Source organism: Falco cherrug, chromosome W (assembly GCF_023634085.1).
Source record: "Falco cherrug isolate bFalChe1 chromosome W, bFalChe1.pri, whole genome shotgun sequence".
Classification (NCBI taxonomy): Eukaryota; Metazoa; Chordata; class Aves; order Falconiformes; family Falconidae; genus Falco; species Falco cherrug.
This window is the reverse complement of record NC_073719.1, coordinates 16,092,899-16,120,296: the sequence shown is the minus strand read 5'-3', so window position 1 is coordinate 16,120,296 and position 27,398 is coordinate 16,092,899. Positions and strand designations below refer to the sequence as shown.

The 27,398-nt window shown below is 43.7% G+C and overlaps 1 protein-coding gene across 1 annotated transcript; it reads left to right on the top strand.

Annotated features, from left to right (window-relative positions):
• Window positions 1–9,430: 9,430 nt before the first annotated feature.
• Window positions 9,431–27,052, top strand: LOC129734138 (ankyrin repeat domain-containing protein 26-like). The gene is made up of 9 exons (XM_055698228.1): window positions 9,431–9,567; window positions 12,354–12,500; window positions 13,684–14,637; window positions 15,324–15,436; window positions 15,852–15,993; window positions 17,861–18,142; window positions 18,824–19,059; window positions 19,818–20,049; window positions 26,933–27,052. Exons 2-9 carry the CDS (start codon window positions 12,453–12,455, stop codon window positions 27,035–27,037), a joined length of 2,112 nt encoding a protein of 703 aa, XP_055554203.1. The 5' UTR covers window positions 9,431–9,567; window positions 12,354–12,452; the 3' UTR covers window positions 27,038–27,052.
• The last annotated feature ends 346 nt before the right edge of the window (window positions 27,053–27,398 follow it).

The following is a 27,398-nucleotide window of genomic DNA, read 5'->3' as shown; positions in this document are numbered from 1 at the left end:
TGTATGGTAGGAAGCTGCCTGCTTTTTGCTGTTTGTGACCTGAGTGAACATTGGTGAAGTGACAGAAGAAATGTGGTAAGCATACCTTCATGGAAGCAGAGTAGGAGCAGCCCCGTCTGTCTGACCGACTGACCACCCGCTGCTGTACTTGGGTGGAGAGGCTTCTAGGAGTAGCACGTAGACAATGAAAGTTTGTAAAAGGAGTCACCTACAGGAGAAAATGCCAAGAGTGAGGTTGGCCTTGTGACTCATAAATAGCGGACCCTTTTGTATTTTTGTGATTTTATCTATGTTCTTCCTGTCTTGCTCGCTTTTCTTGTGGGAAGAATGTTGTGTCCCTCTCCAGCAGCGAAGCTTTGTGTATTGAAAGGCTATTAGGTAGAAGCCATAGGATGATGGAGCAGGAAAGGAGATGCAGAGTGATTAAGGTGAAAAGAATCCATCTCTGGTTTTAGATGCCACACTTGACCTGCTGGGACTTGTTTCTTTCTGAATACTTGTTCCTTCAAAATGTTCCATGTGCCTTCCACACAAACAATACAATGAGTTGCTGCTTCTAAATTGTGTCTGGAACTATCTGGAGTCCAGTTCTCAGATATAACAGAGATTCAAGGTAGGCACCCCAGAATGGGGAGCCCAGACTGAGTGAGTGACTGCTTCCGAGGAGTTTGTGACCTGTCCAGTATTAGGTAGAAATTCTGAGAGAGGAAAGGATGGAATCCAGTTTTCAACGGTAAAAACATCCGGATCGTGGGTGATTTCTCCACATTTCACAAGCCTGTCTTTCATTCAGCGGCCCGTCCATGTCTTCTGGGACAGATGGGGCAGCAGTTTGACTGAAATACTCTGCCTAGATCCATGTCTAGAGACAGATTTGTGTCGTGCAAGGAATAAAGCTGGGGTCTTCAAGATTTCAAGCCTGTGGCTTTGTTGTTCGTGATTTTCTGTGCGCAACACATAGGGAAACTGAAATTGCGGGAGGAATACTGTGTGGCGCACAGTGTGTCAGAGATACAGAGGTGTATATCTACGTATGAGAGAGAGATGTTGTGCATGTTTAAGAAACAGGAATGGCCTCTTTGTGACAATGTGTAGTGATTTTCAGCACATTTCCCTTATACATTAAAAGGTAGAATGCCTTGGAAGACAGGAATTCACCCAGATGCATCTTAAATCTGTGTTACGATAATTTTCTCTCGGAGTGCACAAATTTGAGGGGATTTATTTTATGTTAAGATTTTTGTCACAAGTAGGATGATTCAAGATGCACTCTAGGTGTAAATAAGTAGTATTAAGTCGTGCTGGTTATAAAAATGTGTGGTTTTTCACTGCAGGTGAGAACTCAGGATCTACCTTTCATATGTCATCATCAGCTGAAAAAGACAACGTGAAGGATGCCATTGAATATTATGGGGTGCAGGTATGTAAGCCCAAATATTTTTGGATTACAGTCTGATTCAGTAAGTTGTATTATACACTAAGGTAAAGAAAACTTACCAGTCTGAATAATGCTGAAGGGAGAGTCCTGTAGGTGAAGGCTGCGTTACAGTCTGAAGGAAAGTTGGATACAGTCGTCTTATGGTGGGGTAAAATCCTTGTCACTATGTCGGATGCTTGCTGTTATGCTGATTTGTTTTCAGTTGGTTTGCTTAAATTTTGAGGGGTGTTTTTCCTCTTGTGCACTGCTGAGAAACAAATGTGCGGCCACATGTGGGGTTTTTTTTTGCCTGTGCAAAATGCACATTCAAGTGAAGAGGGAGATTTGTCTGTGATATGCTGATCTGTTTGATGAAACATGCCGGTCTTCCTCTTTGTAAGACAAAGATCAAAGAGAGCACCTTGAAATGTGGTGACCTTTCTGAGGCTTCCCCAGCCTCTGCAAAATACGCTCTTGTTTGGCCACGCGAAGTGTTTGAAAAGGGTTTTCTCAGAGGGTATCCTAGAGGGGAATAAGGCAGGCGTCCTGCTTGTGTTGGGCGTGCGGGGCAGGGCTGCACAGAGGGGTCTGGCGTCCTCTGGAACACCCGAAGGGACAGCGTAGCAAATGATTTCCACCCCACAGCCGGGCATCACGAGAGAGGGACGTGCCTAATTCTAGGAGGCAAAGCGCAGGACTTAAGCCTGTTGCAAGGTGGTAGTAGTTGGCCAGTGAGCTTGGGAAGGGGGAGGGTGAGACAGGTGGTGTCTGGCTGAGGTGCTCCTTCCCTCTTGTGAGCGGAGGGGTCTTTGCCGCGGGAGAACAGGGCCTGGCTGACAAGAGAGGAGTGCGAGGAGCGTGATGGTCTCAGCCCGCTGGGACACCAAGGCTGCAGGCCCTGTTCAGAAGGCACCGTGAGGGGAAGGAGCGTGTGGGCAGGACTGTGACACGGGGCAGAAGCAGAAACAGAGCGTGGGGACAGGGACTTGAGGGGGCTGGGTAGGGTTAAGGCGTGGTGCGGTTTTCCTGCGAGCTTGGGTTCCTGATTCCTGGGATGAGGGCAGGAGCAGGCAGGTTTCCCTAATAAATCCTTTCCTTTGCACCTTGGAGTGGAATTTATTATTTCTGAAGCTTGGGTGAAGAAATAATCCTCCCTTAGCCAGTTCTCTGTGTGGTGAACGGTAAGAAGCTTGTCATGTTCATTCCCGTTGGGTTAGCTTAGGTGGCCGGGGACTGTGCAATGCCAGACGGTAGAGCGCGATGGAGGGAGGAGGGTGGGTGAGAAAAATGTTGGCAGTTTTAATGAAAAATGGTATTACAGCAATAAACCGTGAAAAATAAACATGCTCTGTGACAAGCGCCGGCAGTTACAGAAAGCCAGCAGGCTAAAAGGTAAAAGCAACCCTAATGCCTAGGCAAACCTAACCCAAGAAACTGTTGTCTCTGAGTCCTTCTCTTGTTAAGAAGATGGTGATGCAGTGAACCTTTCATTTAGCGTCCCTTGATTGTTCTTATAAAAATGGCTTTCAAAATGCCTTATTTCTATTATATGATGAGTTTGCAACAGAAGTTGCATAGATCAACTGTAATATTTTTTTTCTTGATAATCTTTCTGTCTGTACCTGTTTACTTAAGGATAAATATATTTTAGAAACTATCAACTTGATAGAAAAAACAGCACATGAAAATCACACTGATAAGGCAGAAATTTCACATCAGAAATTTCACAGCAGAAAATGAGGAATTGCCCAGTGCTGACAAGCAGTTCTAAGTCCAAAACCTTGGAAAGAAAGAGATGCAAGAATGTGGGTTGAAAATGAGAAGGGGGAATTGAAAACAAGTTTTAAAAACGTTACAGCAGAACTAAAGCAGCTGCTTGGTGAAATTAATGAAACTGGGAAAACTCCTTCCCTTGTGGAAGAAATGTCAGAAGATGGCTTCAGTGCCGAGTTGAAGAGTTCTCATGTTGTTTCATCTCATGCAACAGAATCAAGTAACAGCTTAGAAAGTAAAGGTGAATTTGGAGACATTAAACTTATGCTAGGTGGAAAAGTACCCAAAATGGAAACTGTAATCCGAGTCTTGGTGTCCTTTCTGATCAAGATAACTGAAATGCAAACATGGAAGATACCTGGAGTACAGATGAAGAAGATTGCACGTATAATATGGATGATACGAAGGTGCCTCTAGCAAATGGAAGCAGTAGAAACGTAGTGGGAGGTCCTGAATACTCCCCGAGATACAGCTTAAAACCCAGTCTTTTGGATGACATTTCTAATATTATTCCTACAATAAGACAGTTTCTCCACGTGGTGAAAATGGACTTTTTGTAACAGCGAGGGAACTTGGAAAAGACTCTGGATTTAGTGATGTTTTTCCCAGGGACTGCTTTATCAACAAAACAGGAGAAGCAGAAATGGGAAGTCTTTTTGCAAATGCTCAGCAATCATACGTCATGCTGAAAAGGAATCTTGATGAAGAGCTAAAACAAGATACGGGAAGATTAAAGGGTAAGGTAGGAATGCTGCAAATAGTATTCCTGGCTTTGGAGAAAGAGAAGGTACAGCTGCCAGAAGAGGTAGTTCACCTGCTGCTCTTTATTCTTTAATCTCGCTCTGGATCAAGGGTCCTGTTCACTTTAGCTATTCATCATTAAAGGAGGATGCTTCCTACAAATTGGGTTTTGTTCTAATGGAAATAGGTGACTGGTGAACAAAGGGAGCAGTGGAGAGTTGTCTTTTTCCTCATTTTTGGAAAACGGAATGCATTATTGCTCCAGTGTAACAGTAGGTGGCACTTGGTTCCAGTGCAAGTAGTTATCACTACATTGCCTTAAAAAGAAATCCATACAATTCTGTCTGTTCTGATTCTGAGTCAAAGAATGAAAATAGCTTCTGAACAGGGTCTTGACTAATAATTCATGTGCTGTGATATCTGCATGGTGTGTCTTCATTGCCTTTCACTAAAATTCCTCTTTCCTGTGAAACCATTTGTGTTTGTGGGTTTGGGATCTTTTTTTTTCTTTCCTCCCCTTGTTCAGGGAGCAGTACAGTACAGTTCCACTTGATATTCTTTTCTGGCGGTGTTCCAACTGACATTGTGCAGTCCTCCTAACTCTTTGTCCATCAGTAATGCTTTCCCTTTTTTGTTGTTCTCATGTTTTAAGAGACGCCATTGTTTTCTTTCTAAGGGCTGTATTCTTGTTATCTTTAATCATGAGTGAATTCAAAGTACTTTCAATGACATAATATGCTTTGTAGTGTAATTTTGTGAAAATGCTTCTCTAATTTTATATTGTTTCAGGGGTAAACCCTGAATTAATCAGTCTTGGATGTGGTGTTTCTGTCTTTTAGAAATACTAAGAAATACATGAAGCTTAACTTTCTTTTTATAGGTTGAGAAGGAAAAAAGCAAACGAAGAATTTCAAAAGTGCAGGCGGTGGCAAAACAGGAATGTCTTGGTAAATTAAATATACCATCAGACAACATCACTAGTCGGCAAATGAAAGAAAAGATTACTGTAAGGAAGAATGACTGTTTGAAAATGGAGAATGAAAACACTCTAGAAGAAAAAGACAAAAAGAGTTTTTCATCTGAGGAGAGCTCAAAATTGATTAAAATGCCAATGAAATGGTAAGCTAAGGAAATAATCTCTAATTCTTATTTGTAGTACTACGTAAGTGTCTTAGGTTTTCTAATATTGTAGTAGTTGAAGTAGTTTCCTCAGTGGTGAAAGCCATAGTGAGTAGTCCACTGCTTCTCAAAAAGTGAAGAAAATGTCTTTTTAGAAAACACGACGCTCACGATATTCAAATTTATTGCCTGCTCTACAAAAAAGAAAAGGGGAAAAAAAATAAACCCCCCACCCAAATTGCTGTGTTTTCCTTGTCAATACTGAGGCAAAATGCATCTTCAAAACCAGAACTGAAGACTGGAAAAAGCAGTTATTTTTGTAGGAAATGGCCACCTAGAAAAGAAAAGTAGGAACTTGGGGTTTGCTGCTACTCCCTTTTCTAGGTGATTTTAGTGATCTCCGTGCAGTTGGTGTTTTCATTAAGTTAATATGCCCTTTGTCGGGAGAGGGGAAAAGATGATATTACCAAACCAATCTCAAAAGCCTAAAGAAGGCACACGTATTTTTATGTAAACCTAAAGCAGGAGTTTCTTCCTATCTGTCCTTCAAAGGAATCTCTGCTCTAGATGCTTTCTGTAACATGGATATTACGGGTATTCCAGCTTAACCTGGATCTAGCTCAGATTCCACGTGTCCCCCCCACTCCTAGGGGCAGGTGTTTTAAGTACTTGGGTATCTTCCACGATCTTTGCAGTCAAGTCTGTGTTTTTATAGTAGATATTTTTTGTCTCAGTCGTTTCTGGACATCATCTTACGTCTGTTTCACAGAGATATTTTTTGTAAGCCTACTCACTTGGTGATTTTTTTTTTTTTCCCCCTTTCTGTTTAATGCAGTAAAATGGCCCTGAATGCCAAAGTTGCAAAGAAAAGTAGAAGGCAGCCTTCAAAGCAGAAGGCTCAGCAGCAGATGAGCTCTTCCAGTGGCAATCATGGTCAAGTACGGGATGAGAGCACTTCCAGTGAAACATCTGAGGATGAAGGAAGGTATGCATATAAGGAATGCTGAAAACAAAAACTTACTTAATGATGTAAGTTGACCTAAGAGCTAGAGGCAAGTTTGGGTTTTTGTTGTGTGTTGAGGTTTTTTGTAAACCTGATGCATATGAAGATTCTTGTTCTTTCTTGTGACCACTCTACCTGGTGCACTTTGTGTTGACAAACACTTTGCTTTTGTTTAGAGTGCTTTGAGCATGCTGGCCAAGTTAATGATAAGGTCACTGTGCACAAATTCTGATTAATTACATGAGTGTGTGCACAGGCATAGAAGTATTTTATGTGTTTAAAAAGGGCGAGGCGAGACTTACAGAAAAGCAACATCACTCTTTCACTGCAGGTGTCTCGGGATTTTTTGCCCTGCTCCCCGCTCCACCTTTTCTCTTGCAGCTGTGTACCCTCCTGACTTCTTGCCCACCCTGAACTTACTTGTGTGGGTTGTGGCAAAGTGAGAAAGAGAAGTTGTTGACACTGTTCAGCACTAGCTAAAAATCTGGTGTGTTATCAACGCCGTTTTGGTCAGAAATCTAACACACAGCGCTGTGTGGGCTGCTGTGAAGAAAATAAGCTGCATCCCAGCCAGACCCAGGACACCAGAGAATCCAAAATTACAGTTCTTTGACCTGTAGGAGAAGGATTCTCGGTACTGAAGAGAGCTAAACCCCTGGTGTTAAACAGGGAATGCACGTAACCGTATAGCTCCATGTCTGTAGCTGTAAGATTTCTGTCACTTTGTGTGAAGTTTAGGGAACAGTTATTTCAACTGTTTGCTTAATATCTTGCGGAAAAAATAGCCTTCCAATAGACATAATAGTACACAATAATTGTTTCAGTCTTGATCTATATCTAGCGAAGTTACTATACTAGATTTTCATTTAATTCACTTCTGAAATGAAGTTTTCAAACGAACTTCAGGTATTATTCATACTGCAATGTAAGCATTCCAGTACTGAAATATATTTCTGTTTTCTAGACCTGCAGCAACAACCAGGAGTGAAAAGAGCAAGGTACTGTAAACTAAGTTCTTGATAAACAGTTTCTGTCAACTTTTAATCACGTAGATGGGAGCAGTGTTTATGTAGTGATCAACCAGATGTACGGATTGCTGCTGGTATGCAGCTTTATTGTATTTGAGACAAATCTGTGGGCTGTGAAGGAGAGAATGAATCATTCCTGCATTTGTAATGGTCTGTAATCCTAGACAGTGGAATTACAGAAAGTACTGTATTTTTTGTAGGTCAGCATACCAACGGAAGTAACTGATGACCCTGGTTTAACTCACTCATCTGACCCAACTTCAGAGGATGTGGAATTACGAACTTCAACCTACAAGGAGGCTATGCTGCTGTTAGAACAGCTTCGTGTGGATCATACGGGTATGTTTTCAAGTCACCGTCTTCAGCTGTTACAAGTTCCCCTTAAAACATGGTTTCTTTGTATGCATTCCTAAGTATTTTAGTTTCGTATTTTGATATAATATCTCTTTATGATTAGAGATCCCCCTCAAAAGCTGTGAGACTGTCACCTGACCTGAGACGTTGCCTGCATTACCAGCCGATGTGCCCTTATGTTGTCATTGGTTCTCTGTCTAGTCAGAGCTGGAGAAGCAGCTTCTTGCAAAGTACAGTTCAGCTCCTTCTAATGGGGTCATCAAAAGTCAGCAAGAGCTTTTTCTTCTTTATATCCCCTTGATGTGGTTTAAGCCCAGCCACACCAAAACACCTAAGCACCACACAGCCACTCACTTGTTCCACCCCAGTGGGGTGGGGGAGAGCATCGGAAAGGGAAAAGTGAGAAAACTCATGGGTCGGCATGAGGACAGTTTAATAGCAAAAGCAAAAGCCACGCACGCAAGCAAAGCAAAGCAAGGAATTCATCCAGCACGTCCCATGGGCAGGCGGGTGTTCAGCCATCTCCAGGACAGCAGGGCTCCGTCACGCATAACAAATACTTGGGAAGACAAAGTGCCGTCACTCTGGATGTCCCTCCCTTCCTTCGTCCTCCCCCAGCTTTATATGCTGAGCATGATGCCGCGTGGCATGGCACATCCCTTGGGTCAGCTGTCCCAGCTGTGTCCCGGCCCGGCTCCTTGCGTACCCCCAGCCTGCTGGCTGGTGGGGTGGGGTGAGGAGCAGAAAAGGCCTTGGCTCTGTGTGGGCGCTGCTGGGCCATAACGAACACATCCCCGTGCTACCAACCCTGTTTGCAGCCCAACTGCAAAACATGGCCCCGTACCAGCGACTGCGAAGAAAATTAACACTATCCCAGCCACAACCAGCACACCCCTCAACAGCTAATGACAAAGAGTACAGCAAAATAATGGCTTTGCTTAAAAATAATAAATAAATAAATGTATAACAGGAATCAAGATGCTTGCATATATGCACAAGGCATTATATAAACATAAGCATCCCTTACTAGGGCTCTTAAACTATGCTAAAATTTCATTAGGCAAGTGTTAACCTTGGCCGAAGGCCAAACTCCCCCCCCAGTGCTGCCACTGCCCCTCCTTGACAAAACGGGGCGAAAAAGCTGGTGGGTCAGTGTGAAGGCAGGGCTGTCACTTCCCAGTGACTGTCACTGGCAAAACAGACTCCACCGATTAAAATACATTTGGATAGTGAGAAACAAAGACCCCAAACCTGAGAAGGACACGTCGGCACCCCCCCTGCTCAAGCTCTGCTGCGCTCCTTCCCTGCCACCTCCCCAGGCAGCGCGGGGAGGCTGCGGTCGGCAGTCGGGACGTAGCAGTTTCTGTGCTGCTCCTTCCTCGTCCCTTTTCCCTGCTCCAGTGTGAGTCCTCCCCCAGGCTGCAGTCCTTCGGGGAAAATCTCCTCCAGCCTGGGCCCTCCATGGGTCGCAGGTCCTTCGGGAAGGATCCGCCTGCTCTGGCACGGGGTCCTCCGCAGCACTGCGCTGTGGGTATCTGCTCCAGCATGGTTCTCTCCGGGGCTGCAGGGGAATCTCTGCTCTGGCACCTGGAGCAGCACCTCTCCCTCCTCCTTCGCTGACCTGGGTGTTCGTTTGCGGGGCTGGTTTTCACATGCTTTTCCCCTTCTCGGCCCATTTCGCCCTTTCCTGCATTTGTTTTTCCTGAGGTGCTGCCAGCACGGCTGAGAGGCTCAGCTGTGCCCTGCGGTGGGTCCATCGAAACCGTCCATGTCCAGCACGGGGCGACCCCTGGCTGCTTCTCAGAGGGACCTTCCCACTACTGAGACCTGCCACCTGCACCTAATGCAGCAAAGCGTTGAACAGCTTATACATTGGGCAGTATTTGTGCAGCTTTGTGTCTTTTCTATCTCAAAGCAGGTTCTGCTATTTTGTTGAAACTGCAAAACATACTTCTTGAATATGAACAGAGAATAGAACGTGGGACAAATCGGTATACAGCTCTCTCCCGCGAAGTAAGGGAATTGGAAGATGAAAAGAGGGAGTCACGGTTCAGAGCGGAGAAGACTCAAGATTTGAAATCCATATTGGCTCACCAAGAAGCAGAATGGAAAAGTGATATCCAAAGCCTTAAGTATGTAAACTTGTGGTCTGATAATGTATTATCTTGTCAGTGGTTTTATTCCAAAAGGCTCTGATGGTGCGGGCAACAGGGTGAGAAGTTTCCAGTCTTTTGGGTTTGGGTTTTTTGAATCCCGTGGGCCAGTTATGCTATGAAGTACATAATGTGAGAGGGGAAAAATGGCCGGATATCAGCTCCATGTACAATGTTCTGGATGATGTTTTAACTTTGTTTTCTAGCAAGAGAAGAGGACAAGAGAGTGTGTATGGGGAAATCGGATTTATAAGAGAGATTTGAGAGATGGTTGGGTTTTGGGTTTTTTTTTCATTTTGTCCTCGCGGCTTCAGTTGGCCTATAATACTAGGATTTCTGGTAACTCCACCCAGTGCAAGTCAAACCAGAGCTTAGAGCATTTGTTTGCTTACCTGTTTGTTTGTTGGAAAGGTCAAGTTTGGGATTGCCCCTTTCCCCACACTCCTGAGCTAGACCCGGAGGCGTGAGGTTTCTCATCGCTGTTGACATCACGTCAGACAGGGGTGGCCAGCAGGCACCGTAGGCAGTTGAGCAAGGACAGCTGCAGAGCCCTGGCCTGGGAGGGGAGATCTCCTCGTGGTGATCCCCGGTGGGATGGCGTGGCTGGGGAGCTGGCCCAGCAGGGCCAGGCGGCCCAGGCAGAGAGCGAGCTCAGCAGGAGCCACCGTGAGCTGGCAGCTGGGGCGGCCCGCAGCGGCCTGGGCTGTCTGGGGGGCAGCAGTGCCAGGGCACTGGGGGCAGGGAGTGCCCACCCCTCCTCAGGGCTTGCTGAGCTGTGTCTCGAGCCCGGGGTCCGGTTTTTGGCCGCCCAGCCCAGGAGATCTTGCCCAGCCCGTGTGAGGTCGGCAGGGAGATGCCGGGCTGGCGCGGGGGCAGGAGCACCAGCCCTGTGAGGGGAGGCTGCGGGAGCTGGGCCTGGGGGAGTTGGGCCTCCCAGCGCGGGGGAGGGGAGTACGAGGAAGACGAGGCCGGTCCCAGCTTGGCCTGGGTTTGACTTCAGCAGGTGTTCAAAATCCTCAAGCATCTGTCAAGTATAAAGAAGTAGTATTTTCATTCTAAGTGAATTCTCCAAGCAGCGTTAAATTTATACTTTCAAAAGTTACACTTTTTGTGAAATTACGCTAGAAATTATATGTAAAGCTTTTTCCTTGCAATATACGCCATTCAAATACAAATGTTTCTGTCAGTCTTTCAAGTAATTTTAGTGGTGGTTGATTCTTGTTTTGCAGAATTTCTAAAGCAGGCTTTCAATTGGCAGTTCTTTCCTTACGTTGTTGCTTGGTTTTTATTTTTTTCTTCATCATTGCAAGTATATCGGAAAAAATAGTCAAAATAAGGATCAAACACAAAGCTGCTTTCTTGTTTGGGTACCGTGGGCACACCATGGACCGTTTTTTACCATGTCAGTGCTCATTGCTGATTGTTTCAGTTGGTAAAGAAGCTGACCTTCCATAAGGCTTTCCTTATAAATCAGCTTCAAAATGAAATTGCTGTAGTTTCTCCCAGAGGTAGATCCACTGAGGTTTAAAACTGGTTTTAATCGTATCCAGCTTAAACCCCATGCATTTCTGAATCTGGTTTTGAACACTGACATCCTTCTGGAGTAAATAGAAGCTGCTTGTTCTGTCTGTGGGCAGCCTTACAGAAGGCTTGCTGAAAAATTGTTGGGTCTGCCGTAGATAAGTGGCGTGCTGATTCACCAGTATTGCTTCTAGTCACTGAATCCGTAATATGTAGCCTCAGTATACCAAGAAAATGTATATTAACCATAGTAAAAGTTTATGATGCTTTGATCCGATGAGACAACAAACTCCTTTTTCAACACAATGGCTTTAATATGAAGAGGATTTATTTTTTGATTATAGAAGTGTACACACTAGTGTGCATTTCCCTGTGTAACCTTACAGAAAACTGGTACATCAATCAATGGTTTATTTCCGTATCTTGTACAACTGATATCATGGACAATGGAATGAAGTTAGAATTCTTTAAAAAGTTGAAAAGTACAGTAAAAATATGGAATCTGGAAACATTTAAGTTTTTTTATGGTTTGAGTTGTCTCTGCAAGTTCATCATGTGGAACATCTACTTTTATATCAGTGCTTTTGTTTCTCAAATACTCTGTTAAATCCCAGGTGTTCTTTGAAACAAGAAGAAGCAAAGAGACTCAGAGTAGAAGTGCTCTGTGAGAAAGTGAGAGAAAAACTCCAAAGGAAAGAAGATCAATATTGTAAAGAAAGGGAGGGGAAACAGAAACTTGAGTTACACTCAAGGAATTTAGAAATGGAGATAAGAACACTGAGAAAGCTCTTGAAACGGGTATATTAAATAATGAATTAAACACTTTCTTTTCTGCTTCTTTTCACTTGTATTCCAGTATGCCTAGAGAAGGAGGGGCTTTGTTCATGGAAGAGGCATTGGATAACTATTGCCAAATTTTGAGGGCAGTAGAGAACAGTTGGTTCACAATTGGTCTGTTCTTTTTTTTTTTTTTTGGCTTTGCAGTTTATTAATCCTTTTTTTTCTTTTTCAGAATTTAGGTTTCATTTGTATTTTGGGCAAAGCCTGACTTTTTTCTGAATTACTACAAAACATCCTGTATTTCTTCTTCTTATATTTTCAGAAGAAAATTAAAATTTATTCTTTATAGGTGGATTATCATAGCTGTGGGGAATCAAAAATCTTTTCAAGTATTCTGGGGAGAGTGGGAAGGTGTATTGCTAGCTCTGATTTTTCTCGAGATGGAAGCAGTTGTATTACTGTAGGTTGAAGAGGAACATGATGAAACACAGACACAGCGCTCTCAGGAAAAGAGTGCCAGAGCCCTTCAAGAAGGAATTTTGAACAACCACCTTGGGAGACAAATGGAACTAGAAGAAGAGACAAGAAGATCTATAGGAAAAAATTCAGAGGTAAGCAGATATTTTTTTTTCTAATAAGTCAGATTTCACCATGTTTGTTTTAAAGTCATCATAAATCTTATATAACTTTCCGTGTTTCTTGACGGATTATTTACAACTTACCAGTGGAACTTAACTGTGTAAATACCTTTCCTGTTTTCTCTTATGTCTTTAAAAGTTCTGGAAAGCAGCATCACTCCTGTATGGACCTGAATGACTTGTGCAAGTCGGAAACTAATAGAACACACTATTTACCCCGTTTCGTATCCTATCTGTTATTTGTCATTTCACAGACATTTTATTATCACTTTTTAGGGTTTCTAGCAACGAGACACCTAGCTACCTATGTCAAGGTTGACCAGGAAGAAAGTTGTTTGACAGTGTTTGTGTTTCCATTGCTTTTTTTTTTAATTAGTTATTCCCTTATTGAACTTACTTACTTCAAGTATGCCTTTCTTTTCCACCTCCACATACTGAAATTTTATGATCGAATATCAACAATGAATTCAACTCTCTGTAGGAGTTAGAGTAACTGGAGGAGAAAAAGCAACCATCAACACTGTATTAAAAAAGATCTTGAAAAGAGTTTACTGAATTTCCTAAGAATGTGCAGTGCTTGGAAGCCTCGTTTGTTCCTGGCTGTGCTGCCCAATAAATGTAGGGTGAATGTGTTCAAGTGGAAAAAAGTTACACATACAATAAAGAGGAAATATCCAGGACTATTGCATTCTGGGGGTGATTGAGTTTTATAGCTAACTTCCAGTAACACAAAAGGATAAGTGTTCAGAAGACATTTGAGAAGGAAAATACCCTTTCTAGCCTTGTTTTTACCAGATCTGTAGCACAAGTAATTCAACCTTAAAGGCAATATTATAAAGGCATGCACATACAAGAAAGCACTGTCATTTTAAAAGCTTTACACTTGAGATGTTTTAAATAATTTTATTATTTGGTTGTAGGTTTAAGGGGGTATTGTGTGTTTGGGATGTTCACTTAGGTTTTAAGGAGATGTTACACTTCCGTTGTGTACGTACATTGTACATGCGCGTGGGTTCACAGAGTAGCTTATTGCCTGAAACTTCATCTTTGAAGTCACCCTTCAGTATTAGAAATGTTAAAATGCAGTTTATTGCTGAAGTTTTTTTTGTAGATTCGTTTCCCAATTGGCTCTTTATTCATGTTCCCTGTCATTCAGGAATCCAACACTGAGAGAGAAAAGGATCTGTTGTACAAGAATCAGTTACTACAAGATGAGATTGCTGTGCTAAGGCTAGAAATCAATCAAGTAAGACTTAAGCACCAGGAGGAAGAAGGAAAATCTTTAGAGGAAAATGAGACCTTGAAAGAAAAAAATGAAGCTCTCAAAAAGGAACTTAAACTGCACAAGGAAGCATTAACACAAACGGTTCTTCAGTACAATGCGCAGCTGGACTTCCTAAAGACAGAATCTGCAGTGCTGACTTCCAAACTTGAGCAGACAAACGAAAGTAAAGACAGACTAGAGGCAGAAATCAAATCATTTCATTCCCGCCTGAATGCTGCTGTTCAAGAACTTGAACGTCATCGGTCATCAGAAAAGGATGCTGAACAAAGATTTCACAGAGAACGTGATGAATGGCATCGCTTGCAAGGCAAGCTCCATCATGACCTCTCCGACACGCAAGAAACCAACAAGAGCTTGTCTCAGCAGCTGTGTAAAGCTGAAAGCAAAGCTAATAGGCTAGAAAATGAGCTTCACCCGTTGGAGCAAACCCTCAGAGAAAAAACTTTGCTTGTAGAAATGACACAAAAAGAGTTAAGTCAAGCCCAGCGTCAGGCAAAGGAATGTGATCGTGCTCAACAACTTGAGAAAGATCCAGTAAGCGAACTTGTAATAAAACAGGAGTCCTTGCAGGGGCGATTGGCCCAGCTCCAGAGTGAAAACCTTTTCCTGCGTCAGCAGCTGGAAGATGCACAGAGCAAGAGGATCATGAAAGAAGAAGTAGTGAATGATGTGCAGGACCGGTTGAATGATACTCTGAACAAACTCAGAGCTGATAGGGAAAAGCAAATTTATCTCATAGAAGAGCAGAACAAGGATTTAAATGCCAAGAGTACTGATTTAAGGAAACAAGTCTTCGAATATGAGACTGACAAAGTAGAAAGAGAGGTAAAGGATATGCTTAGAAAGAACAATTTAAAGTTTGTCCGTTCTTGAAATTATTTTGTTTCTACAGTGCACCTGGTATGTTATGTGCATGGGACCAAAGAATACCGATTTGTTCTGGTTTGTTATGTTTCTCTCGGAATTGCGGAAGGTTTTGGCAAACGGGATATTAGTCCTCAGATCTAAGCAGAGAACAGAAAAAAGGTATCCAAGTCTAAGCTTTGATCAAGAAAGGTGATTCTTCTTACTTAGTTCATAAAATGTTGAAGAACTCCAAAAGATCAGATTCCTCTAGAAGCCCCTGCCTGCTGGTTGGTGGGAGATCCCATGAAAGCTTTAGATGGGTCAGTGTTGTCCCATGAAGTGCATTCCTACGTAATCCCTACTGTGAGCAGAGGCACTGCCAAAAGTGTTCTCCAGCATCTTTTCCACCTCTTTGTCTAGAAGAGGATGGCCTTTGCTTCAGCGAGGGCATCTGTTTCTGTAGTTACGTATTGGTCTGTTTGATGTGAAACCTGAAGGGATGGAATATCCTCAGGAATTCTGTCCCATGCCGTTCTGTGGAACGTGGCTAACGGATAGAGACGTCCGGCAGCTTCTCTGTGGAGAACGCTAGATGCACAGACTGTACGTAGGTATTTTTCCTGTGCTCTGTGTGTGTGATACATCTTTCTTTTCTCTTTTGAAAGTGCGAGAGTGAAAGAAAGGAAGGAAAGCAGCTGGTAGAGTTGAAACACCCAGTTGAACTACGTCTGGACCAAGAAATGAAAAGAAACCTCGATCTGCAGAAAGACTGTAAGAGGTATGGCTTTTTAGCATGGTGAAGTGGTATCCCTGCGTAGAAGTCATGTTTTATTAAACTTTAGTGTAAAAATAGGTGTACCTAACTGTGAGCAGATGCCGGCCTCGTGCTAGTTCTTGCAAGGTACTTCTGTACATCAGCCCCTAGTTTTCACTAGCTGCCAAAACAACTGCAGCTGCAGGTTGCCCTGCGGTTCTCCTGGGAAAAAGGGAGTCTTTCATTCCTCTTTTCAGGTGAAATCTGGACTCCCCAAGTGTATGTGGCACAGGAATACTGGTTTTTCCTGGTAATTCCTGGTGTGTCAAGCACGTTAAAGATGAAGCAAGCGGTGTCTGTGCTGTTTACATGAGAGTATGTGAAAAAGTCCAGTTTTGTTCCTTTGCTTCATTGTTTTTGTGACTCATTTGCTGTGCAGGTTGAAGAGGCTGCTGAGCAGAGCTACGAAGAAACTACGGGTGTATGAGGAGAGAGGGGGACTGTCCCAGCTTAATTTGCAGGCAGAAATGAAGAACAGGTATTCTGAAATGGTCAATGAAGCTGACAGATTAAGAACAAAGGTGAGCTTTGCTTTGTTTGGGTTATTTTGGTGGTGGTGGTTTTTCTTTTGGAACCTCTGTTCTTTCTTCGTACTTCTTTTCATGTTGTTGATTTTGACTTTTGTTTTCTTGGCTGTGTTTCTGAATTGATTTGACTGGTTTTTGATGTTCCCTCTATGGTCACAGTAGTAGACGGCTGTGATACTGATGTAGTTCTTAAGGGTAAAGATGGAAGTGTTACGTACACAGCAGTATCTGCGAGGGCACGTCAAGGGCAGGCTGTCGTGCAGAGGAAGGGCAAAGCAAGAGCCACAGCAAGGCTGGCAGGGTCTGTGACCACACAGGCCGGGGATCAGCCCCACAGGCTCTCACCAAGAAGAGCAGAAGAGTTCTGGGGACAGTAAGCAGAGTGCGCCAAGAGTGCAGATCACCAGGCCGGTCCATAGGGATGGGCAGGTCTGCAGTCCTACTGGGCCGTCACGTCCATGGGTGAGTGTCAGGGCTGAGAGCAGTGAAGGCCCAGCGCAGGCCTGGCTGCAGCTTGAGGCCGTGGCAACATCGTCGGGCTCCGACGGATGCATTCCCTCTCGGAAGAGGGGAGTAACGCCACCATCACTCGGAACAGCTCTGTGCAGTTGGCCTTGCCCAAGGTCACCCCCTGAAGCCTGTCTCGGGCACGAGTTGAGCAGGAGGCAGGTGGGGGTTTGCTTTTCGGAATGGTGTCTTTGCTTCCCAGGGCACAATGCAGTGTGAGGTGATGCAGAAAAAATGACTGCAGTAACTTATTGCTTACTAGTAGCTGACTCAGTCCGTCTTTCCTGGTCTTGGAGACCCAGAAACGCTTTTGAGGTTGCTCTGGCTGTTTGGTAGCATGGAACCTTTTATCTGCTTCTCCGCTCATTACTGAGATTTGTTGCTAAAGTAGCTGTGTTTCAAAATTATGCTCCTTTTTAGAAGATGATATTGTAGAATGAGTCAACTGCCTTGAGAGTGGCTCATTTTTAGTTCACAGGTTAGCAGCATGTTTGTGTTCCTGTTGGAAGAGTTATTTTGAATGACAGGGAATGGAATTACGTTTGGGCAATTTTAAATAAGTGTAAAGTTTCTACTTGTTTTAGAGACTCTTTCAAGTGTTGACTCTGCTGGTTTCCCCCACTTTTTTAAAAACAAAAGAGGATGGGATATCATGTTTTATGGTTAATAGGTATAGACAATGGATGTTTCTGGAGGGGGAAAGAAGGGGATAGAAGCTGTAGTTGACCATTGGGACCTATGGGAAGTCTGATATTTCCTGGAAATCTTTTGAAAACAAACCGTAGCTTTGACCTAAAGAGACTGTCTTCTGCCACCAGTGCTGTAAAAGCGGTGTTCTGAACCACTATTTCCAGATCCATTAGCGTAATGGAAGGAAAGGGTATCCGTTTCTTGTCTTGTCAGTTCTGTGACGAAGCTTTGACCGTGTGACAGCATGTGACAATTCCTCTGAAGCGTGACACATGGTTTTTTTCTGATGAAACCAGAATGTGGCTGTGATGTAACTGGGTATGGGTGTGTTTGATTTCCTATGATCGTATGAACACCTCGCAGAAGAATAGCCCTGGTGCTTTTCAGCCTAGCCCTGCGGGTGTCATGCCGCTGGTTTGGTACCTCTCGGTCCGTGACCCACTGCAGAACTGAGGAAGGATGGGAACCTGAGGAATGCTGTCAGAAATTATGTGAAAGCTGTTCTTGTTTTAAAAGAAGAGCCTGGTTTCACTTTTGTTTTAACACTGAATCAGCAGATGGTAAATACAGTGTTGATGGCCAACTCCTTTACCAATTTTCACAGATTTGACTAATTTTAGATCCCTCTGAGTTCCCTGGTTTTTTTCCCCTTTCCTGTGTACAGGTTGATGAACTTTCCCAGCAGCTGGAGATAAAGTCTAAAAAAGGCATGCAGCTAGAAGCACAAAATCATGATTTGCGAGAGGAGTTGTCCACCATGCGTGGGAACCATGAAGAACTGGAGAAGAGCAAAAGCCAGCTGAAAGAAGAGGTGGCTAATCTCAAACACCATATGGAGACTAACATGGTGGATCGCAGCCAAATAGAACAATACAAAAGAGAGGTGGAAGAACGAGCTGCACAAGAAATAAGACAAAAACTGCAAGAAGTCAACCTGATTTTGCAGGTAAGTTAATTTCTTATGTGTGTCTGTTATAGACTTCTGTTTTGGTTGTCATTTTTAGGGGTGGTGGTGGTGCCTGATTCCATGTGTTACGCTGTACTTCTGTTTTTCCTGAAGGGCAGTGGGAGAAGGGAATATGGTTGGGCAAGACGCTTTCATGTGCGTGCAGTGTGCCTGCAGGCCCTGAATCAAAAACTTGCCCAAGGTGTGGATTTTCATTTTGCAGTTCTTGGAGGGGTATCACTGTCCACTGGTCTTGTTCTCATTGTTTATCCTTGAATGGGTATTGCAACTTAGAGTTGTCACAGCCAGGCATACGCATCTTCCTTAGTCATTGCACAAGGGGCAACGCTCAGAAAAGAAGTCACCAAAGCTGCAGGGTGGGGGCTGGGGGTGCGGCATCTCCATAATTTCTTTGAGGAATGCTATGCCCTGTCCTACAGAGATAGTGTTTCTTCATCAGTAGCTTTGATGAAGAATAGTGCTAAGATGGGGGTTCTTTCTGAATGAAAAGAATCATTCAGTGTGGTAGTTCCAGGGTTCTGCCCTGGTCGCTGATGGCAGTGAGGAGGCACAGTTGCCTCGCTGAATAGAGCTGGGCCCTTGAAACTGGGTACGTGCAATTGACTGGCGAGGAGAGTTCTCTTTTTCTTTGCGGTGGTTGAAAGTGTGTATCTACTTCAGATGCAGGCAGCCTCCCAGGACAGATTAGAACAAATCAGAGCCAGTCATCATGCTTTGCTGACAAGCCAGCTAGAACAGAGAATTGGAGACCTCGAACGTGAATTAGACAGGATAAAAAATACCCAGCGAGACAGTACTTTTCAAAAAGAATCCGCACAGGCAGAAGTGGAAAAGTACAAAGACCTGTATCTGGAGGAAGTTAAAAATGGAAGGTGCCTAGCAAAAAAACTGGAAAGGTAAGTCCCTGCTCTTTTGGGGTGATAATAAGATACTACTTTTTCCTCAAGCAGTTTTCTTCATTAAATACCTTTTCTACATCTGGTCAGCATTATGCATAAGATAGCATATTTGTGATGAAAGTACCTTAAGGCTCCCCCCTGTTCATTGGAACTATCTTCGCTTCTCTTCAGTGTTCCAGCAGTAACACCACCGATCATGGGCGTTAATAGGATATTTTTGAAGTTGAGTTTGTTTTAACAGGCAGCCTTTTTGCCAGTCTCTAATCTCCGCTTCTTCTTCTAAGTATGGCAGAAAAGAGAATGTCACGTCCTTTACTGCTTGAATAAGGATAGGCCCTTCAGAGAACGGCATTTGATGCTATGAAGAAGAACAACAAAAATCTTTTGGCTTCCGTTTTAGCAGCATGTCATAGGTTTCAGCTTTCTTTGGGAAGGGAAGGGTAGCCCAGAGTTCTTACGCAGGTGATGTACCTTTCAGAAAAAGCTATGTAAACCCACGGTGTGCACAGACTGCTTTGAGGCCTTAATGCTGAGAAGTCCAAAGTATTGGTTAACTCTTGCTGCTTCTTGCAGGTAGAGTGACTACTTAGAAATAGGCTCTCCAGAAAACCCCCAGATCCAGTTATGGAGATTTTTTTGGACTCTCTTAATCCCTTCCACTTTCCGAAGTCAGATAATAGTCAAAGACCTGGAGGGTAACTTTGTGGAAGTGTTATTACCAAAGATAATTCTTTGTATGCTTCTGAATGTTTCAGAGCTAATGAGAGACTAGCAGAAGCCAACGCTGAGCTCCTTCAGGAGTGCCATAGAAGCAAACCTTTAATTGCAAGCAGCGCTGTCAGTGGTCCAGTTCTGTATTCAACTGAACTGGGACATATTAGCAACAATCCGGCACTGAATAGAAGTCTAAATCTAGGAGGAAGCTTCCTAACCCCGACCGGGAATACGTTACCATCAAGAAACAGAGTTGAAGCCTATGTGGCTAAGGTAAGCGTTTTTAAATACTGTTCTCAACTAGTGTTGAAGAGTATCTGTAAGCAAGGTTGTGCTTTTCAGTCTAAAGTTAGAATCCATTTCTAGTTCCAAACCATATGCTCTAATATGCTAAACCAAATTGCTCATCAAACCAGTATACAACTAGGTGGTAGAAATGAAGACTTCTGGTCATTAGGGTTATAAAATTTCCAGAAGCGCTCAAAGACCAAAAAATACTGAGTTCTAAATGATGAACTGCGTAACAGGTTTTTTTTGCAAGTTCTCTTTTGCAAGAGAAACTGTGGTGAAGAATACTGTGGCATAGGAAGCTCCCAAATAAGCTCTTCAGTAAAATTTAATGCGGATGCCCCATCCCTGGCAGTGCTCAAGGCCAGGCTGGGTGGGGCTTGGAGCAACCCGGTCTAGTGGAAGGTGTCCCTGCCCATGGCAGGGGGGCTGGAACTGGATGATCTTTAAGGTCCCTTCCAACCCAAGCCATTCTGTGGATGACCTTTTTTAAAACAGCTATCTTTATGATGAGTGCAAAATCCCATCAGACTTCTTTGTTTGAGACACCTTTTCCCCCTTCACTGATGTTCATGCTAGCAGTTTCTTCACCGGAACTGGTTTTAGTACAATACCAACAAAGGGATGCTTCAAAACTAGGATGGTATGAACAGGGCACGTTACTTCTCACTTGAGTGCGGGACGAATGCTGTGCCTCGGAGGCATTTGATTTTGGGGGTCCTGCTATGTGGTGTTATATGTAACTGCTCCTCAGGAAGTCTACAGAGCTTTCTAATTTGGTAAAAAGCTGCAACCTCTGCAATACCTCTGGTCAAAATATGCCCTGTAATTAGCAGTCAGCATGATAGCACATCCCTCACAGAATGGTAAACGTGATATCATGAGACTTGGAAACAGATGTCAGTAGTTGTAATCGGTTTCCCACCTAGCATAGGACTGAGGCATGGGCAAGCTTGCCTGTTCAGTCAGTGTCTGTCCCTCGCACATTCTGTTGTTGAATGGATGTGAGAAGCATTTGGTCACCTTTAAGCCTTACCCTGGTTCAGTGGTCCCACCTACATTGGAAAGAATCCATTTAAAATAACGTGTCTACATACTGCACATGGTTTAAGAAAAAGAAAAAAACCAAACCAAACAACAAAACAAAAATAGACAAAGCAGTGTGTAGGTAGTGCGTAGCAGCAGCAGTTAAGAGATGAACTTTTCTGTATCGTTGTGAATGTGGTTTTTGTGTCAGAGGGGTGGACATAACACTACCTAAAGAACGTGGGAGGCAATTAGTACTGTACCACCTGCAGGGATTATTCTGCACGCAAGCAGCAGAAAGGAGGCGAAATTCAGGGATCCACTGCAAAACTGAAGTAAGGAGAAAGCCAGGACAAGGGAACAAGAGGGACAGGGAGCAGGGAGCAAGTGAGGGCAGGGAAAAAAGAGAGAGAGATGGGAGCGAGATGTTACAAGAAGAAAAAGGCAAAGGAGGAAACCATCCCACTTCTAGGAAAAAAGCTGTCCTAGTTTAAAAGAAAAGGGTTTAACAGTTGTGGTTTCTTTTTTTGAAGAAGAAACAGGAAAAAAAAATAACCTCCCTGTTACTAAATCCAGCTGCACATCTTTTTATGGTATTTCTTCCTGTAATCACCAGTTAGGGAACGACTGAGACTAATTGTAGTGTCACTGCTTGTAGCCTCGAGTCACCTGACGTTCAGTGTATTCAGGGAAGTCTTAAAACCTGATCTTCTCTGGAGTCCTTCAGAAGAAAGGAACTGAGTTCTCAGAGGTGCAGTAGTTGCTAGAGGACTAGGCGAGTATTTCGCTTAGAACTGCGGGCTTAATTGTTCTCAGTCGGGTGCAGTATGTCATGTGCATAACATGCATCTGAGAAAAGAGGATTGAATTGCAACATAAGACTTTGAAGTCAGGAAGTAACAAAAGGGAAAAACTGCATGTATCCCTCTGCATACAATAATGGGTGGCAAATCTCAATCAGTTTCCAAATGCAAAATCACCAGATGCACAGTCTGTGCAGTCATTTCCACAGGGGTCCCGTGCCATTCAGGAGGCAAGTTGGAGCATGAGGGAAGAAATCAGAGATTATAGTGTTAGTCTACTTTGAAATGCTTTGCTGGTTGTGCTGCCTGGTATTCTGTCTGTTCACCAGACTGTTTCAAAGCAGAAGAATTTCTCTGACTCTAAGCCTTTTCTTCACTTCACTGTTTACTTCAGTTATGCCTCAGCTTTGTTTTCCCACTAACCTGGTTCCCTTCTACAGAATTTGCCTTGCCTTTAAATTCAGGATGCGCAGTGCTGCCTTGGCTGGAGATGACAAATGTTTCTGCCACTGAAGCTCTAAATGACAGGGAGTTAAGAAGCTGAAATTGCAGTGTGCCTCAGGCAGTCCTTTTGCACTACTTTTTTTAGTCAAAGCTCTCTGCAGATTTGGTGTTCCTTGTAGTAGCTTCCTCAAGGCGAGAAGGGCTATTGGAAGTAGGGAACATGCCAGCCATTCTGAAGAGGAAGATGTTTGTGTAAATTTCGTTTGTGCACAAGCTTTGAAATAGCTTCAGGGGCAAAGAGGTGAAAATAGTTCACACTGCTCTTATTCAAAATGATGGTGATCATTGGTCCTGCAGCTGTTGGAAAAAACACTGGTAAATGATGCTGACAAGAGGAAGGAGTGCTCCACTAGCAAGTGGACACAGTTTCTTCTTTAGACTTAACTAAGGAATTTGGTGTTTAAAGGCTTGAAAGATTGCACCGTTTTCCTAAACATGAGGCATGACTATCAGTGATTACACATAGAGCCGTACATGTTGAAGATGGTAATATCACAAGTTCAGCAAAAAATGAGCGTGTTATTCTTAAAAGAGCATAAAGAAATGTGTTCCATTCCAGTATAGCCCCTTCCCCTTTATCAAATATATACGCTACAGAAATGAATAACCTTGAAGTGCAAAAGGATCTTTAAAAATAGAAAAAAGTTCATATTGGCACAAGCTTATTAACCAGTAGAATCCCAATCCCATGCAAATGTCTTCGGGTTTTTTTGGTGTTTTTTATTTGTATTAGAGCTTCAGTAATGTGGAATAAATTACAAGTACTTGACAAATTCTGTGCATGTCATTAGACAGTGACTGTAGCAACTAGCAATTCAGCATTTCAGACCTGCTCCCTTAGTCCATAGCCTAAGGCAAGGAATGTCTCCTGCAAGTGCTGCAAGGAGGTTTTGGGACTGGAGTCCTGCTGTTAGGTTTAACAAATGTCAAGCTTAAATCCTAACAGCTGTGCCAAAGGCTGGTGAAAATGAACGTGCGTGTCTTGACAGACAAGAACAGTGAACTCTGCAACCAGGGTGAATCAGTGGGTAAATGAAACCAGTTTAATGTGGGAAGGGAAATGTCTGCTTCCTCTTCATCTTTCAATTTCTGTTCCATTTCTGATTTGGCTTTCTGCACTCTTGTAGCAGTCTTTGTTGTTAGCTTTTTTACTTGCTTCATTTACATGTAGGCCACGTTCTTGTTTCTCACTGAAGACCTGTGAACATAAGGCCATTTTTCTTTCTTCTTCAGCTCCTTCATCAAAAATCTGTCCCTCTCTCTTCTCTGCAGCCAGATACATGGCAAGGTTTGCAGCCAGCATTGTTTAATGTTGGGATGGTATTTTATACTGGAAATGTTGTCTGTTTACGCTGTTAGGTTTTGATTAAAACTTACTGATGTATTCACATTTTCCTAACACTGCGCATATTTTGAACTTTAGTTTGTCCAAGTGAAAGAATGACTGCTGCAGGGGACTTCTCTGCTTTATGTATTTGTAGTGCAAGGGCTTCGGTGGTAGTTAACCGTCTGTGAGGTGTAGCGCAAGGGCTTCGGTGGTAGTTAACCGTCTGTGAGGGGTAGCGCAAGGGCTTCGGTGGTAGTTAACCGTCTGTGAGGGGTAGCGCAAGGGCTTCGGTGGTAGTTAACCGTCTGTGAGGGGTAGCGCAAGGGCTTCGGTGGTAGTTAACCGTCTGTGAGGGGTAGCGCAAGGGCTTCGGTGGTAGTTAACCGTCTGTGAGGGGTAGCGCAAGGGCTTCGGTGGTAGTTAACCGTCTGTGAGGGGTAGCGCAAGGGCTTCGGTGGTAGTTAACCGTCTGTGAGGGGTAGCGCAAGGGCTTCGGTGGTAGTTAACCGTCTGTGAGGGGTAGCGCAAGGGCTTCGGTGGTAGTTAACCGTCTGTGAGATGATAGTCTATGGATTTAATCTGTTATAATGGAACTTTGAGCTCTAGGAGTAGGCTGGTTTACCCTCCTTGCCACTTCTGATATACAAAAAGTTCTTGGTGGTCGCAGCAGTTGTGTCTAGGAACTCAACTTCAGAACAGTACTGGTACTCCAGACTCGGAGCATCATTTCACGGAGTCTTACAGGATCCAGCTTACTCTGTGCTAAAGCAGCCTGTGTGGATAAGTAGTAAGTCAACACCACTTTCTGAAAAAGAACTGTTGAGAAGTTGCCTGCTGCAAATGAACACCTGGTGTGTTACCGCCTGAAGAGATGTGCAGTGAGGTGAGAAGTACCTGCTCAGGAGGTTTGGGACACTCAGCTGTGATGCCTTTCCCAGGGGTTTGGGGGGAAGGAGAAAAGTGGAGGCAAGTTAAGGTCCTCGGAGGTGTATTTTGCCTGGCTCTTCATTCATTCCCTTTTCAGAAATCAGTGTGTTGGCTTTATTTCCACCTATTTCTCTTCCCTCAGACATGGATGAGAATCACAAAGACGTTGATGGAATGAATAAGAGGAAAACAAGACCTTTTTCTTCTCTTGATTGATTTGTACATGTTGCGGAGGGTCCTGTGGACCTTCTAGTCATTGTGAAGACTCAGGAAACCAGGGAAAGTGGTTTCTTCTAACACCACTAAGTACTACGACTTTGCTTGGGCTTGGTCCTGGGTTTGGGCCGTATTTTGGTCTAGGCATTAGTTTTCCTGCTTTTCTCTGTTACCTGTGTCTCGTCTCAGGAGTTAGGGGGTCCTTTCTCCCCGGAATTTTGCTTCTGCTTGTACCTGCTTGAAAACAATTAGAGATTTGGGGGGTCCTTTTCCATTGTTCATGCGGCTCTGTTGGCACAGAGTATTTCAATGAAGTATCACAGAGTGGTGCTTCTCCTGCAGGATCCGGTGAATTTGGTCCCAGCTTTCCCTGTGTTCCTGGAGAGAGAGCCCTTCCCTCCGCTTCGCTGGTTTACAGCCCCGCTCCTCTGACCCTTGCAGTTACTGCCTGTTACTGCTGCTCTTGTGAGGGTAAGCAGAGTGGTTTCCTTCCTGAGGCTCTTGCTCTCTCTGTCCTGTTGAGTACCCTGTGCAGTGTTTCCGTTCTTCTTCTTGTTGTTATGCTGCTAGGTGGGTCTGCTCATTTCATAAAATAAATGCTCCTTCCCCCAGGAATTCAGTACTAAAATCAAGAGAGTCACAGAAGGAGTGAGGGTGGAAAGGGGCCTCTAGAGATGATCTAGTCCGACCTCACCCCTGCTCAAAGCAGGGTCAGCCGTAGCAGGTTTCTCACTGTTCTGTCCAGCCAGGTGGTGTACATCTCCAAGGATGGACCCTCCACAACCTTTTCTGAGCAACTTGTTCCAGTGGCTGTCCATGCTTACAATTTTTTAAAAAATAATAATTATAAAAATCCTTGTGTTAAAATTTCCTCTATCTGGATTTGTGCCTATTCCTCTTGTTCTTTTGCTTGGCACCGCTGAGAAGAGTCTGGCTCCATCTTCTGTACTCCCCCCACCAGGTACTTATACACATAGATAAGGTCCCCCTGAGCTTTCCTGTTCTCCAGCAAAGAAACAGTTGCAGCTCTCAGCCTCTGCATATAGCTCACAAGGTCCAAGCCCTGCAGCATCTTCATGGCCGTCGTAGCCCTGGAAGCTGTATGATACGTGTTTGGAAATTCACTTCTGTGTGTCACAAATTTGATGGAAAAAATGTAGGAGTAGCAAGTACCATCAAACGTAAACAACAGCGTATAGCGCTTGGACTGTGACTCTTAAATTAGGAGATGTGATTCCTTCTTGTGAAGGCTTCTGAAGGCAGAATCATAAGTGAGAATAACTTAATTGGTAACAATACCCACTTTCTAGGGGAGAAGAGGCGTAAGTGCTCCTTTGCAGTGATCCAGGCTGATTCCAGCTACATAATAAACCCCACAGCACTCGCTGCGTAGAAGCTGTAGCTGCGGTTGTTTTTCTTAGTACACAGTTTGCAAGAAAAAATTGTGTGTGCTTTTATATTTTTATAAATGTGTGTCGTGGTATTTGCAATAACAATAAAGAAGTTTTGGCGTCATCTGTAGGAGCTCTTTCAATTTCCCATCTTAAGGTGGAGAAAAGAAGAATATTGGCACACGCTTTTTTCTATACAAATGGTGTATGTCAATCCTGCAGCAGCTGCTGGTGCAGCTCTTCTCTCTGTGAAGTTGCAGAAGCCAGCCTCAACTGGCTGATTTGTCCCTGTGGGTGGCATTTGTACATATCTCGGCATGTAGCTGACATCCTGTTTGTGTGTTTGATGATAAACTTCAGCCGTACCTTCACTGCTATAACTGCGCTAGGCTTTCTTGCTTTCTTCCTGTGTATTTTGTTAAATGCCCAGTAATAATCCAGCTGGCGAGTTACAAATTGTTTTGTTAACGTTGCTGAGCAATGAGGCAGCTGCAGCCCGACTGACCAAAAGTTTCTCTTCAAGAAAAATCAAACCCCAAACCAAGGTGTGTCTACTTGGAATTATATTTTTAGGTTTTCTCTCATTATGTGTGGATTTTAAGAATGTTTTAGAAGTTTAATATTAGAAAAATGTGACTGTTAAAGTATTAACTATATTTTCTGTATAATTCTAGGTACGGCAGGAACTAGATGAAAGAATCGCTAAAGAACTTAAACAAGGTAATGTGTCACTGTTAGGGGCATTTTTAAGGAAAAAGAGGAGTGTTCCTAACTCCTGAATGTAATGGCTTGAAAGCTGTCAAGTTCCTGTGCTAAGCACAGGGAGGTTTTTCTGCTAGCTTTCCAGTTTAGACTTGAATGTGAAAATTTCCTGCTTACCAAAAGATTGTGTAGAATGTTATGCCGTTGCCTGAAAAAGACAAGTGCAGAGAAAACTAACCCACTTCCTCTACACGGGTGCACTTGGCTTAAGCTGAAGTCACGTTTTTCTAGAGTGAATCCTTGAGCACAAACATCAAACGTAAAAGAAGCCCTGAGAGAAGACGTTTATAGACTTCAGCCATCGCTGCTTCTTCCATGTGCGTCGGTTGCATTCCGCACTACATCATACCGCGCCCATTCTCTGCTGTTGGGTCTGGA

Coding starts and splice junctions, on each gene's coding strand:
- LOC129734138 (XM_055698228.1), top strand. CDS start 12,453: ATGGAACTAGAAGAAGAGACAAGAAGATCTATAGGAAAAAATTCAGAG. Junction 12,501..13,683: donor CTATAGGAAAAAATTCAGAG/GTAAGCAGATAT, acceptor CCTGTCATTCAG/GAATCCAACACTGAGAGAGA. Junction 19,060..19,817: donor CTAGCAAAAAAACTGGAAAG/GTAAGTCCCTGC, acceptor TGAATGTTTCAG/AGCTAATGAGAGACTAGCAG.